General features: G+C 44.3%; 2 protein-coding genes across 6 annotated transcripts in view; one reads left to right on the top strand and one right to left on the bottom strand.

The window, feature by feature from the left end:
- Nucleotides 1–15,796, bottom strand: part of jakmip3 (Janus kinase and microtubule interacting protein 3) — a 44,061-nt gene extending 28,265 nt beyond the window's left edge. For 3 of the 5 annotated variants that reach the window (XM_085285503.1, XM_085285502.1, XM_085285501.1), the window contains exons 1-6: nt 15,483–15,796; nt 14,476–14,675; nt 13,103–13,345; nt 11,971–12,210; nt 9,722–9,916; nt 5,795–5,908 (exon numbers count right to left, since the gene is read on the bottom strand). In XM_085285503.1, the coding sequence (XP_085141629.1) occupies nt 5,795–5,908; nt 9,722–9,916; nt 11,971–12,210; nt 13,103–13,345; nt 14,476–14,610 (927 nt within the window). In that variant the 5' untranslated portion in view covers nt 14,611–14,675; nt 15,483–15,796. Of the gene's footprint in view, nt 1–5,794; nt 5,909–9,721; nt 9,917–11,970; nt 12,211–13,102; nt 13,346–14,475; nt 14,676–15,482 lie in introns of those variants that run through there. The other 2 variants (XM_085285505.1, XM_085285504.1) reach the window with 2 other exon arrangements.
- The window catches only part of LOC146569168 (uncharacterized), a 228,821-nt gene that overhangs the window by 130,716 nt on the left and 82,141 nt on the right, over nt 1–15,964 (top strand). The window lies entirely within an intron of this gene.

Here is a 15,964-nt window from a genome sequence, read left to right on the forward strand (position 1 = left end):
TCATTAGAAGCTCCCTATTAACATACAATTAACAACCTGAGAAAACTAAAACTATAGTTAAATGAAATAATTAATAATAATAAAACACAATTTCTGACACAAATGCTGCGTTTGAAGAACTTTAAACATGGCAATAAATCTGGAAAATTCCTTACTAACCAGTTAAAGATAAATTAAGAAAAAACATCTATAAGGATTCAACGGAGAACAGTACTGCACAACAAATAATTAGGAAACGTATATTCACCCCAGATTAATCCATGCTGACATTGAAGAATTTCTTAACAATATAAATCCACTGAAACTAAACGGCAAACAATGACAGCTCTGGATTCACCTCTCCAGTGTCTGAATTTCACAAAGCCCTACAGCAGGGGTGCCCAATCCCGGTCCTCGAGAGCTACCGTCCTGCAGCTTTTAGATGCATCCTTGTTCCCACACACCCGAATCAAATGAATGACTTGTTATCAGGCCTTTGCCAAACATGATGGCATGCTGAAGAGGTAATCAAACCATTTGATTCAGCTGTGTTGGAGTAGGGATGCATCTAAAAGCTGCAGGACGGTAGCTCTCGAGGACCGGGATTGGGCACCCCTGCCCTACAGCATCTCCCAAACAATAAAGCCCCAGGTCGAGACGCTTTTCCAGCAAAGTTTCATCAACATTGGCACCCACTTTTTTCAGAATGGTAAACCAAATTCAGAATGAACTCTGCCATTGTCAGTGTACTTCTTAAACCAGCCAACATAAGGACCCTACATAAGGAAACCATTTGACCAGGTAAACTGGAAATTCATACACCTCTCGAAGCACATCAGCTAGGACAAACAACCTTACTCCCCAGCTTCAATCTACAGAGGGGCACCAGACTGGGCTGTCTGCTTCCCCCGTTGCTTTTGTCATTTTCATCAAACCACCAGCAGTAGCAATCAGACACAATGTAGATATTAGAGAAATTCAAACTGGAAATACAGACCATACAGTAAGCTTATTTGCTGATGTTTACTTTTGCGTGGTAACTCACAAACCTCTTTTCTGAGGACAGACACTCTTAATATTATACTACTCCATCAGCTGAAGCAAATCAGCAGTTCTGCCTTTGAATTGTAATTTTCAGAACTGCTCCACCACTCCAGTACGGTCAGGTGACATTAATTAAATCTGGGACTCTCCACCATCTACCCTAGAACTGAAGATGAGAGGTGAAATGTCTTCAAGCAACTTGAAGAAGTACAGATGCTTTTCTTTCCAAGCTCCTTACAATCACCTGGATCAACTCTGTTCAGGTCACCTCCTCCGGTCCTAGCTGTCTACTAAAATAGAAAGCGCACGATTAAACAATCAGTCCCAACTGCTCTGCCAGCCCTCATGGAACTGCCTCCGAGCCCGCTGCACAGCCTCTCCTTTCCAGCAGAGCCGCAGGCCAGAACTCGCCACGTAGCCATGACCATCTGTGCCTCCAGCCTATAGAGCACCTTTCACTTAAATGGCTGGAGAGCCAGATACCACTGGGTGATCCAGACATTGAGATCCTTCATGCGGTGAAGCTATTGCAACAGTTTTTGGTCTGAATGAACATCCCAAGAGATAATAACGAAGGCAGTCGACCACCCACCAAATTGCCAGACATTCCTTCTCCACTGTGCTGTATATGGCCTCTGTCTCAGGGCAGTCGACCCCCCTTACCTGCTGGGGCAAAACAGCCCCGAGCCCAGTTTGAGGCATCCATCTGCAGAATGAAAGAAAGGGAAAAGTCAGGGGTGTGGAGCAGAGGTTCCCCACAAAAAGCCTCTTTGACCAGGTCAAATGCTGCCTGGCACTGACCCATCCTCTGGTGCACGTTCTCAAGTGAGATCAGCCAAAGTGTTGGTCAGCTTCATGAAGCCAGACACAAACAGCCAGCCCCAAAAACCACTTCACGTCTTTTTTGGTCATGAGACGCAGGCAGGATGTTATAGCTGTATTTTCTCCATCTGTGGACACACTTATCCAACTCCCAGGTGGCACTGCAGATACTGTACCTCTGTCCAACCACACACTTCTTCCGGTTGGCCGTCAGCCCTGCCTCAGGCACTCCAGGACCACCGGCACATGCTCCACATAGATGTTGTTATGGATCATAATCTAATCCAGGTAGGGAGCAGCATATGAAGTGTTTGGATGCAGCACTTGGTCCATGAGAAAGGTGACTGGGGCTCAGAACAACAGAAGTGTGATGAATTCGTGCAAACCATACAGAGTGGAGAAGGCCCGTTTTACTTAGACTCTGGAGACAAGGATCTATCCCCTGGATATATCCAGTACCTAACCAGTCTAGGAGCTCATCGACCCAGGGCATAAGCATCAAACTGTGATACCTCATTTACCTTGTGATAATCCACACAGGAACTACAAGAACTATGGGGTTACACCAGGAACTGTGGGATTCTTCTGTTACCCCTATCTCCAGCATAGCAGCCAATACAGTGTGAGCTATTTGCCTTTTATGTTCGGGGAATCTATAGGGAAGTGCATGCACAGTCACTCAGGGTGCTTTTCAAAACAGCGCTCTGTGAGAGTGGTATGACGGGGCAGCAGGGAGAACACATCTGGAAAAAGCTTTTGTAATGCAGCAACTCATACAATACAAAACTCTCCATAGAACAAACTATACAGGACAAAGGATGTTCCACAAAGGTCTTGCAGACTCTAGCATATGCAAACACTGCAGAGGTAACTCTACTGAGAACTATATACACACTACCGTATATGGTCTTGTACACCTGTTCAGAGGTTGTGGCAGAGACCAGGGCCGTGCAGAGGTTTAAAGGGGCGGGTGCTCAAGCCCCTCTAGCCCCCCCCTCTGCACGTGCCTGGCAGAGACCTATCCACATGGTTTAGTTGACATATCCCAACCTCAGCCAAGCTGTGCATCTTAGCTGATGTAAGTGAATTAGATATGGAAACAAATACATCGCATAGTCCTCACTGTGTGAAGGGGGCCCGGGAGCCAGTATGTGAACGTGGACCGAAGCGCAGATCAAACATGGAGACAGCAGATAGATTTCTCACAGGCTTTATTACAAACACGAAAATAAACTTGAAACATGAGGAAGGGAAATGTAGTGTGTTCGGATGTGGAGTAACTGCAAATAAAGGAGAACATAGTTAGAAGGTGAACCAGAGGTAGATGAAGATTGGTTTGAGTTGCTTGCTTGGCAGGTGGAGCACGTGGGGCTCTGAGGGGGAAGGAGATGCTCCGGGTAGCATTGAGGGAGGCGAGTAACTGAGTTTGTTTCTGACCTTAATTCCTTGTGTTCCAGAGAGTTCCAGGCTTCTTCTCTTTGTGTGCATGGTCCAGGGCCCTGGTGCTGGGGTTGCCCATTTTCTGGTTGGGACCGTGCTTGTGTGGGGGTGCATTGCATCCCCTTGGCTGCTTCACCTGGTGGGGTGGGTAGGCCCACACTGAGATGTCCGGTCTGTGCCTTGGGGGCTTTTGAGAACCTGCAGGCTTATGTGCTGAGAACTACATGCTTTTTCCTTCCCCGCTTCTTCTGACAGCACAACACTAACACACGTAATATCACGAGGGGGAATATATGCCTCACAGGCCTCAATCGGTAGGACTTTGCTCACTGTGCTGCACAGCCATTAATTACACTGTAGTCATTACAGTTCAGGACACATAACCATACACATAGGACGTCTGGGGACATATGTGATACCCAGAGGTTGGTGGGTGGGCTGCTGAGGCGGTAGGGCTGCTCAATTAATCGAATTTTAATCTCAATTACGATCTGGGCTTTCAACGATCATTAAAAATGACTGAGCCGATTATTAGCACCTCCCTCGTGCTTTACTCTCGCGCTGCTCCGTGTGGCAAATCGAGCGCACCTCTCTGCATTTCCAACACGCGTCACAACAATTAAGAGGACCCGAGGGAAGCTCGGAAAGCTAAGCAGAAGTTATTTGGACAGGAGAGTGGGTGCTGTTGGTTGAAAAGAGGTAAAAAAGACTTCAGTGGTGTGGAAACATTATGGGTTCGCGGAGTCAGACGTGGATCAAGTAGACACAATCTGTAAACTTTGCTACGGTGTCGTAGCTGCACCACAGAGCAACACTGCAAAGTTCACTAAACATAGATGTTTACATTTTTCATTGATTTCTTATATTGCAAACATTTGCACTGTTATCAGTATTTGCACACCATTTTATATTATTTTTTAAAGTCATTATTCAATACATTGTTATTGTTAACCCTTTAAAGCCGGTCAGAGCAGCACGCTCCATTTTGCGTAACTATTTTTAAATCCCTGTAGAACCTGAACCGCGTAAGCTAGCGCAATAATTTTTTTGCATATGAAACCGGAGGAGTTGTACTTACATCTGATGCCATCAGCTTGTCCTCGGTCACGGTTTCCTTCCACATAAAGCTTTGCAAAAATTGCATAAAAAGCGCTTGCAGGAACAAAAACACAATATTCCAGAAACACGCTTTGCCGATCCGATCAGCTGTTCGTAACACTTCCCACATTGAAAAGGAGGTCAGCGCGAACTATCGCATGTCCGCCATTTCCTGCCCGAAACCGGAAGTGACGTCATTTTCGCAGAAAATGTAGTTTTTTACTTGTAGGCCTTAAAAGCCTATACTGGTGTTTTTATAAGTCATGTTTGACTTTTCTGAATAGTTTCTGGGATGCTTGGAACTCAAATTGCTCTGCTGGAAATAGTTTATTTTGATGCACCTGCTGTTTTCTTTGCAAATTTGCATCATAGGATTGTTTTTCGTTTTTCCTGCAGTATATAAAAATTGCTGTATCTCCAAAATAAAACTATCAAGACACTCAAAATAAATTTCCTGTTGTTGTAAACTATTTTTTACAACTTTTTTGTATTTAAAGTTTTGAGGGATGAGCCTCTTAAATTTCTCCAAGTAGAAATATATGCAAAAAAAACAAAAACGATTTTCAATTTTTTTGTAGTTTTTTGCACTTTTTTGCAATTAATGTAGTTACTATGGACTTAATGCATACATATTATTAAAATATGGGCTATAACAGTTGTATTGATGTATAGCAACTTGAAATGCTCCCACAAATGGCACTACAACATGTAAAAAAAATAATATAAGCTCTGGCGGACTTGGTTCTATGGTAGGTCTTAAAGGGTTAAATAAATATCGTCAAATAATCGAGATCTTAATTTCAGTGAAAATAATCATGATGATCATTTTTGCCATAATCAAGCAGCCCTATGAGGCGGCGATGAGCACTGTTGACCATCTGCTCATGTCTCCTCAAATCTAATCGCATCTAATTTCCACACTCACCCAACAGGCCACCACTGCACTGACATAAAAAGAAACATACTGCTCATACAAACGCTCACAATCTTCTCCCACATATGACAAAATTGTATGTTTGAGAATCTTGCCTTGTTGTGTCTTTCAGGTGCTTTGTGTTTTGTTACAGATGCAGCAGTTGGAGAACCTGTTTGCATCAACCTAGACTCTCCACCTTCACCAAACTGGCCTCCAACCTCCTGTCTGCTTCAGCACAACACCCACTCTGATAATAATGTAAAAAAATATATATATATAAACAAAAAAAAGATTAACAATAGGAGCCTACAGAGAGGCCATAGTTCTCCTCTTGGTAAAACAAATGTGTTTGGCACAACAAAGCATTCAGGCCATGATTCTGTTTGCTAAAACTACCACACATGACAGGTAAAGAGATAAATAAAGAAATGAGCAATGGGTCGAATATAAGGTTTTGTGTGTGTGTGTGTGTGTGTGTGTGTGTGTGTGCTTTACCAATTCGTTGCGTTCTTCTGACAGTAGAGCATTTCTATCCTCTAACTTCCTGACGACGGCACTGAGCTCAGCTATCTTCAGCTGAAACCTCCGAGTGTCACGATCCTCCTGAGACTGAGCACAAGAACGACAGCCCAGGTCAAAGGTCAGCCACCAACCAAATGCCTAACTGCAAACTGCATTCAAGCATCATCAGCGAGGTAGCATGCAAACACATGAAAAATCTAAAGTTTCTTTTGTATTTTCATACAATAGGAATTTCTTCAACACTGAATTACTAAAAATATAATTTGAAACAAACTGAAAATCAAACAGAACAAACTGAAATCTTAAGAGAATTCAGTAACAGTACAAATGGTGTTAAAAGGTGAACCTCTAAGGAACTTTGGCACAAAGTCAACAAACCTTTACAGAGGACTTTTACTTATAGACATCCCATTTTAGTGTTCTATCACTCTCTGATAACTAGTCAGTAAAATTTTAAAAGGTCCATGAGAAAGTTGAGTGCATCTTTCTGCTAGAGTGTTAAAGGTCTGGTTAGCTCCAAGTTTGTTTTAAAAGCCTAAGTTTTCTGTCTCTCTCTGTCTACCTTAGCCCTTTGAGCCTGGTCTGTAGAAGAAGACTGCACATGTAGTTTGTGTAGACACCACATTTCTTGAGGTGAAACAGCAAAAAGTTTGGCTGAAGTCAACCTGTTATTGGCCTTAATTTCCGGTCTCAAATTAGCCTGGATGGTAACTCAGGACTTTACCATGCTGTACACTTCAAGACTGTTAGGATGGCTAGGAAGGCCCTGAAACACTCTGCTGGGCAACTGGGGTATTATTTATAAGAAAGATGCCTCTGGTGGTATACTTTGAGAGAAGTACAGCGTGACTCAGTCTAACTATTAGGGGGTATTATACTGTGTTATTTAAAACATGTTGGATATTAGCAGTCACAGAGCAGTCATTAGGTCAAGTACCATCTCAACAATGATTATGAAACTGACTCCCAGCCCACTGTTCGTCAGTGGTGCTAGTTTCAGTCATTGTGCAAACGTACTGTTTATAAGGTTGGAAATTTGCAGTCAGACTGAAGAAGTCACCTGGATGTAGGGCTGCTCAATTAATCGAATTTTAATCTCGATTACGATCTGGGCTTTCAACGATCATTAAAAATGACTGAGCCGATTATTAGCCCCTCCCTCGTGCTTTACTCTCGCGCTGCTCCGTGTGGCAAATCGAGCGCACCTCTCTGCATTTCCAACACGTGTCACCACGATTAAGAGCAGCGGTCTCCACCCTTTTTTGCGCCACGGACCGGTTTATGCCCGACAATATTTTCATGGACCGGCCTTTAAGGTGTCGCGGATAAATACAACAAAATAAAACTAGTACCGGTACCGAAAAAAAAAAAGATTTATTATATTTATATATTATATTATATAATAAATATATTTATATTTATATATATTTATTCATAACACACATGAAAAGACCCAGGAAAACAGAGTAAACGATAAAAACGATAACAAAATAACGCTGAAAACCGATAAAAACCCTGAAAACCAGACATTTCAAGCCTGAGCGTCAACTCTCGCGGCCCGGTACCAAACGACTCACGGACCGGTACCGGTCCGAGGCCCGGGGGTTGGGGACCGCTGACTAAGAGGACCCGAGGGAAGCTCGGAAAGCTCAGCAGAAGTTATTTGGAGAGGAGAGTGACTGCTGTTGGTTGAAAAGAGAGGAAAAAAACTTCAGTGGTGTGGAAACATTATGGGTTCAGTCAGACGTGGATCAAGTAGACACAGTGTGTAAACTTTCCTCGGTGTCGTAGCTGCACCACAGAGCAACACTGCAAAGTTCACTAAACACAGATGTTTACATTTTTCATTGATTTGTTATACTGCAAACATTTGCACTGTTATCAGTGTTTGCACTATTTTAGATTATTTTGTGACAATCTTTAAAGTCATTATTCAACACATTGTTATTGTTAAATAAATATCATCACATAATCGAGATTCAGTGAAAATAATCGTGATTATCATTTTTGCCATAATCGAGCAGCCCTACCTGGATGAGTGACAAAAAGGTTCTCCCACTGAAAACGTCCAGATAAACAGAATCAACCTTTTGGGGTTTACTTACCTGGATGATAGAGCATGCATCAAGATACCAACTCAACAGTTTGGAAAGGGTTAGTGTTAACACATTCAAACACAGTTTATATGAACTATATTTGAAGAGTTTCAGTCAGGTTTCAGAGCTCATCACAGTAAACAGCTTTAGTGAAGGTTACAAATGATCTGTCCAGTAGACCTCAGTGCAGTTACAGCGATTAGACGATGCACTGCTGTGGTTTCTTTAATCATATCTAAATAACAGACTCCAATTTCTTCTTTACACACTTAGGTTAATTATAAAGTTCCACAAGGTTCTGCACTAGGGCAAATATCAGTATCAGGGCAGTGTCATTCAAAGGCTTGCCATACATTTTTACTGCTATGAGGATAATACCAAACTTTATCTACCCATCAGGGAATGTCTTAAAGACATAAAGACCTGGATGGCCGCTAACTTTCTGCTTTTTAATTCAGATCAAACTGAGGTTATTGTACTCGGCCCTGAAAATCTTAGAAATATGGTATCTAAGCAGATTCTTACTCTGGATGGCATTACCTTGGCCTCCAGTAACGCTGTGAGGAACCTTGGAGTCATGTTTGACCAGGACATGTCCTTCAATGCACATATTAAACAAATATGTAAGACTGCTTTCTTCCATTTGCGCAACATCTCTAAAGTTAGAAATATCCTGTCTCAGAGTGACGCTGAAAAACTAGTTCATGCATTTATTACTTCCAGGCTGGACGACTGTAATTCATTATTATCAGGAAGTCCTAAAAACTCCCTGAAAAGCCTTCAGCTGATCCAAAATGCTGCAGCAAGAGTCCTGACAGGGACTAGAAAGAGAGAGCAGATTTCTCCTGTTTTGGCTTCCTGTTTAATCCAGGATTCTAAATCCTGCTCCTCACATACAAGGTCTTAAATAATCAGGCTCCATCTTATCTTAATGACCTTGTAGTACCATATCACCCTATTAGAGCACTTCGCTCTCGCTCTGCAGGCCTACTTGTTGTTCCTAGAGTATTTAAAAGTAGAATGGGAGGCAGAGCCTTCAGTTTTCAGGCCCCTCTTCTGTACACACTCACTCTACTTTTAAAATTAGGCTTCAGTTTTGTGACATTTTAAAAATCTGTCTCAACACAAGACCACAGCACTGTCTTGGTATTGGTACTTGCTGTGGTCCCTGATGCTGTTTGTCCTCCCAGTATTAGTCACCTGAACACATACACCTGTGCAGGTTTTTGGATGGCTCAGTGAATGTTGAGTATATTGATAGTTGATGAAGAAGGAGCCTGATGTGGGATGTTAAAAAATACACAGAGCCCCTGAGAGCTGACATTGGGGAATGTTTGCTGGATTATTTTAGCTAAACTGCTGCCTTCCTTCTGGTCTATGTGAACAGTGAAGGGAAACACTGCAGACACCACAGTAGGGAGATGCTGCCTACTGTCAGACGCTGATCTCTAGCAGCATCCAGCTGCTCTGTAGGTATTATCCTGTCTTTGACTTCTGCGGTTTGGTCTGTGGTGCTGTGAATATTCGGTGAATACAGCAGGCTTGTATCACTAAAGTCACAATCATAAATCGCAGCCATGACGACAGGCTCAGTCCCAGTGGTTGCTGAATCTGCTTTGTTTCTGCACTGGTGCAGGCTTGTGCCTGGCACACAGCTGAGGGTGACACAGTATATAAGTCATGAATCAGTAGCACAACACAAACAGGAACTCCCACTGTAATGCTCTGGGGCTTTTGTGACATGAAGCAAATGAGATGGCTTTTTCACATGCAGTTTAAACAAGCAGGAAGAGGCGGAGCTTACAATGTGAGGAGCGTTGTTGGGGTTAGGGTTAAGAGTGGGGTGGTTTAGCCCCGCCCTCTGTGCATCTCTCAGGGCTGCAATTTGCTGTTCAGCAGCCTGAGTCTGCAGCTGGAGGCGGTGGGCGTGTCCAGCCTGCAGACCGAGGGCTTTGTCCAAAACACTGACAGCTCTGTCCTTCAGCTTTATCTCATCCATCTGCGCACAGACAGGTGAGAGACAGACATTGAGACAGGTTAGAGGAGACGGGGTTAGTCAGCTACGTCCTTCGGTTTTCTCTCTCTTCAGTCAGGTGAGACACAGACAGGTGAGACGGACAGGTGAGCGACAGACAGCGAGACAGATTAGAGGACGCAAGGTTAGTCAGCTGTCTTTGTTTTATCAGAGACAGGTGAGGGGTGAGAACTGAGGCTTGGGTTATTTCAAACACACAAGTGAGAGTCAGGTCCAGAAACAACTTTCTAGTCTTTGTAATGTAAAATGAAGCAGGTGATTTTTGTACCTGAATGACTCGTGTATAGCACACTGAGTATCTGAGCTTCGGGTTTGTCCAGAGAAATCTGCAGGTGCACACGCTCATAAACAAGCTAGAGTCAGAAAGTTTTGTGACTCTGCCCATGATAAATTATTTTGGCTGATGTCTCAGGTAACCTTTGCAGGATGTTAGTGCAGCTGCTTTGGTGCTGGATCTAGTTTGCATCTGTGATTTTACTGTGAACTTCCAACCCCATCATATGTAAGCGAGCAGTACGTTTACTTACTCACTAACCTAAAAGGTGAGATTAGTGTAACCTGGTAACCACCCACACAAAGTCTTGGGGTACGAATTTGTCCGTTCTACCTTAAAGGAAGTATGTGAGGGAGGGTTCGGGACCGAGGACAGTGGTCAAAATGAAATCTTGAAAAGTTTTCGTTCCATGGCCTGAGGCATGAACCTTGTACGTGATACCGTATCTTACTAATGTGTACGTGATAAAATCACAGATTTTTTAACTTTGAGAGAAATAAGTTGGGCCAGCAGCTTAGGTTGATGTCTTAGGTCATCGTTGTCCCCGGCGGAGTTTCAGTGAGCCGGTGTTCAGCCTCTGTACTGCACCAGTCTGTGTTTGTGTCGTACCACTCCGTGTTACTCATGTATTCACTTTCATAATAATGCATTTATTCATCAGAGTCCACCAGAGGAACGCTCCAGTTTTAGTGGCTCATTCATCTGCCAGTTTCACATTTTTCATCTTATTCAGAGACAAGTTGCACGATGTCTATGGTTTAATATTTTTAACTGACTGCACAACGACAGCTGCTTGCTCAATGCTTTGGTCAGGTTTAAACTCTGCATCCAAACAGAAAACGACCCTTCACGCTCGTTTTCTATTTAAAAAAATGCCGCTGGATTGATGATTCCCATGTTTCCAGAGTCACAGCAGTTGGGAATTTCATCTTAACCGGGACTTCATTTTTGCCAGAACGCATTTTTGAGTTTTTAATAAGCATAAATCTGCAGGAAGTCTAATTCTACATTTAAATTCTGTTTTTATTTTTTCATCAGAACATTACACAACTCCACCAAACCTGCAGTGGAAGAATAAACAACTAAAATTGTCTCTAAACATTAATATAGTGAGACACTCAATTCTAATCCATCAAATTCTACTGTGTGTTAACGACAGAGCTGTGATCTGATAAATCTGTTTACTTACAGTCGCCATTTTTAGTCTCCTGTCTTCAAATGAGCTGAACTTCATTATTTTAGTAGACCTTCTCCAATTATACTGAACAAAGTGTTTAGAGCACACACGTGCTCACATGCTTTGGAGGTCACATTTTACGCCAACTCCCGCACTGACTGCCCAGGGTCGTCATGTCCACGGAAGATGCAACCCAGGCCGCCCCCGAGCAACATGGCGGAGGACTTTCATAGATCATCTACCCACCTTAGATGTTGCACGGGATGAGGCCGAAGCAGCTGCAGCTGGCCGATTATGCTCATACAGCACACAAGTGCTGTGTGCAGCAGCTGTGTTTCTTTCATTCTGTCTTCTGTGTTTAACCTCTTTATATTTTCTAGGTTTACCTTTAGTTGTAATGCTAATAGTAAAGCTGTCCATGTTTGTGATATGTCAGACGCTTCAGTATCCAAACCACCGACCTTCTGATTAGCAGATGAGCCGCTCGGCCACCTGAACACACAGCGCCTGGTTATGTGTAGCTATCATGAATGTGTAAACAGTCATGTGTGCGTCACAGGCTCCTACCAGGCGGCGAATCTCTCTCTCACAGTCTCTCTTGGTCCTGTTAAGCTCCTCTTGGTGTTGATGATGAGCTGATCGCAGCTCGGCCGCTCTGGCCTGGCAGGCCTGCTGAGCCGATGTCAGCGCCTCCTCAGCATTCCTCTTTGCTCCTCTCAGCTCAAGAATCTCGTGTTGGAAGCGACAACGCTCCGCCTCCCAGCTCCTTCTCGCCTCCTCCACTTCCCCCAGCAGGGCGCTCCTCACCTGAATAGCATGAGAACAAAGAGCCAATGGTGTCCTCTGGCGGTAAAGAACGAATACAGCCCAGATGCAGGTATTACAGCTACTGTGCTGCAGGGGTCCTCTTCACACACTGAGGTTAATTATGGAGTTCCACAGGGTTCAGTGCTAGGACCAATTCTGTTTACATTATACATGCTTCCCTTAGGCAGCATCATTAGAAGACATAGCATACATTTACACTGCTATGCAGATGACACCCAGCTCTATCTGTCCATGAAGCCAGATAACACACACCAATGAGTTAAACTGCAGGAATGTCTTAAAGACATAAAGACCTGGATGGCCGCTAACTTTCTGCTTCTTAGTTCAGATCAAACTGAGGTTATTGTACTCGGCCCTGAAAAGCCTAGAAATATGGTATCTAACCGGGAATACATTATGAGGGGTTGTATGTTAAACAGCTAAAGCTTTATTTTCCAACAGCTACTACGCCTAAAATGAGAAGTGTTTGAAATTAAACATAACAGACTACATTTTTTCTACAGTGAAATTGCAGAGGCAGCAGCAGTAAATGATATTTATTACTGGGATGTGCAGAAGCTGAGAACAGCTGATCTGCTGGCCTGCTTCATGGCCTGCTTGTGTCACATGCTTGAGTTAAATTCACTCTTTGCCAACCTCTTATGTCATTTGTGCAGTGTGATGCACCCAGGTGCAACTCGTTAACCAAGCTAGCTAGCATTAGCTGATAACTTAGCACTCCACCCTCATCCAAATATATTTGTCTCAAGAGACAAACATCACCGTGGCCAAGTTCATATAATATGTGTGTACAGTGGAGGAGGAGCTTAATGCAGTGAACACAATATGGACAGATGGATGGTGTCGGACAGGTGTGCTTTAGGTGGTTCACCTTGTCTGTGGATCCATCCCTTAAGGTGAGCACCAGTCCATTAAGACGTTGGATTTCACCATCTTTGATCTTTATGACCCTCATGAGCTCCATCTCATGTTGCCGTAGTAACGTCTCCCGGGTGAGTGAAAGCTCCTTCTGCTTCTCCTCGTGGAGTTTGGTCCTCAGCTCAGTCACAGCAACCGCCGCCCGGTGATGCTCTGCCTTCAGCTCCTGACTTTTCTCCCTCTCCAGTCGGCTCACCTACAGTACTCAGTATTATCATTACATTACTCTGAGTACTGTGAAATTTTTGCAGTAATCTTTGTGGTACTCTGAGTTTTTTCTTGATGCATACTCAATCATCCAGGTAAGAAAATCCCAAAGTTTGATTCTGTTCATCTGGATGTTTTGAGTGGGCGAGACGTTTCATCATCATCCAGGTGACGTCTTCAGTCTCAGCTGACTGCAGGTTTACATCCTTATAAACAGGACATTTGTATAATGACTGAAACCAGCCCACTGAATAAACAATGGGCTGTGAGGTTAGTTTCCCCCCACAGAGTAACAGAGTGTGCGCTGTTAAGTGCCAGGATTTATACATCGGGGAAACCAAACAACCTCTGGCTAAGAGGACGGCACAACACAGAAGAGCCACCTCATCAGGCCAGGACTCTGCAGTCTATTCACACCTACAGGCCAGTGGACACTCTTTCAATGATGAGGATGTAACATCCTGGACAGGGAGGAACGCTGGTTTGTGGGCGGAGTCAGGGGAAAGACCATCTCTGAATGGAGGAGGGGGCCTAAGGGTCCATCTGTCACCATGGGGGCGATCGTGGCTCAAGAGTTGGGAGTTCGCCTTGTAATTGGAAGGTTACCGGTTCGAGCCCCGGCTCGGACAGTCTCAGTCGTTGTGTCCTTGGGCAAGACGCTTCACCCGTTGCCTACTGGTGGTGGTCAGAGGGCCCGGTGGCGCCAGTATCTGGCAGCCTCGCCTCTGTCAGTGCGCCCCAGGGTGGCTGTGGCTACAATGTAGCTGCCATCACCAGTGTGTGAATGTGTGTGTAAAGCGCTATATAAATACAGGCCATTTACCATTTTACAATGCTGTGATTGCAGCCATTCTCCAACTCTCTGTGAAAGGTACTCATGGACACTGATCAGTGGTCATGTCACTTTGCATACTAATGATCATAAACTGAACTCACAGCCCATTGTTCATTCAGTGGGCTACTTTCAGTTATTGTGCAATGAACTGTCTATAAGTTTGGGGAAACCTGCAGTCAGCAGAGACTGAAGACGTCACTTGATGATGAAACATTTCTCCCACTGAAAACGTCCAAATAAACAGGATCAACTTTTTGGGATACTCTGGGTTTTGTAGTCCTTACCTTGTTCTTTTCCTGTTGTAGTTCGATCTGGATCTCTGTCAGTTTTGCTCTGAGCTCCTCATTGGCTGCTTGAAGAGTTGCCATGGTGTCCAGTCGCTCCCCCTTACCCCGCCCTCCTGCTCCTCGCTTTGACATCACCACCTGCAGGCTCCGCCCCCCACTCAAGTGTTTGTCAATCTGAGGTTTGACTACATCTGCACCTGTGCTCGCACACACAACCAAGAACACACAGTCAGTATAAGTAGAAGCACGTCACACTACTACACTACTGGTGACCATGCTGAGATCTCTCCAGGCAGCTCTCTGGGTAGTTATTTTGAAACACTGCATTAACTCCTAGTTGCCAGCAGTGATGATCCCAACCCAAACTACTGAAGAATATCCCAAAAAATGGACCACACGTCTGCCAAGAGAATGTCTGAGAATGTCCACAACATGAGGGCAGTCATTAATCTGCTGCGGCATGGTTTAGATTGCACACAGCTTCACGTCCACACTGACAGGGATTCTCTTCTGAGGCGTTCTAACGTTTGGTGGCCATGGGCTGCAGTTACACCAAGAGTGTAGAGCAATCAATCAAACACAAAAACCTCATCCAGCGCAGGAAACCAAAACCAGAATCATGGTTGATAAATCTGATGAAAACCTCTGTAAGTGTCTGACGTCATTCCAAAATAAAGAAGCTTTTCCCTGGAAGTTAAACTTCTAGCGAGCAGGTTCCAGATCTTCACCGGCAAAGGAGAACTAGACTTCAGTGTGGTAGCGCAGCTGCATACTGCTGTACCAAGCAGTACACAGAGGTAGGAGCACTCTGCAACTGTGGCTGCACAGCTACACACCTTCTTACTCACCTGGCACTGATCACATGTTCGATGTCTGACAGGTGACTTCTCTGACAGAACAAATACATGACTGTTTCCATGGCAACAGCAGCAGCACATAGCAGTTGTCATCAACATATTAACACACACACACACACCTAAGGGTCTAACTGATAAATCACTCACCGTCCAATTGAAAGCCCTGGACACTGCATTGCTTTGCGTGTGTGTGTGTGTGTGTGTGTCAGTAGATTAGCCTTCTCTCCACAGCATGCTAACAGCAGCTAGTTCACACAAAGTGTGTGTGCTGCCAGCTTCAGCCTGCCTTTACCTGTCTGCCTGTGTGTGTGTGTGTGTGTGTGTGTCTGTCTGTCTCTCTGCCTGTGTGAGTGTCTGTCTCTCTGCGTGTGTTAGCAGTTAGCTCCTGCCAGAGTGTGTTTGTGTGTCTGAGCTGTTAGCATCTCTGCAGCCTCTGCTGGTGTCACCTCCTCCTCTTCCTCCTCCCAGCATCCCTCACTCTGGAAGCTGAGTCCTCTGAGTTATGTCTCCCTCTGCTGGTCACTCACCTCCACCACACCTCACTGCTTCTTGCTGCTCCTCATCTCCACATGGCTGATGAAAGGCTGGCTTTTGTCTTCATGATAAAAAATGATCATGAAACAGGAACA

The sequence above is a fragment of the Mchenga conophoros genome, linkage group LG8, assembly GCF_057382185.1.
Source record: "Mchenga conophoros isolate Kocher_MC1m ecotype Shallow Benthic linkage group LG8, M_conophoros_male_GT1.1, whole genome shotgun sequence".
In the NCBI taxonomy this organism is placed as follows: domain Eukaryota; kingdom Metazoa; phylum Chordata; class Actinopteri; order Cichliformes; family Cichlidae; genus Mchenga; species Mchenga conophoros.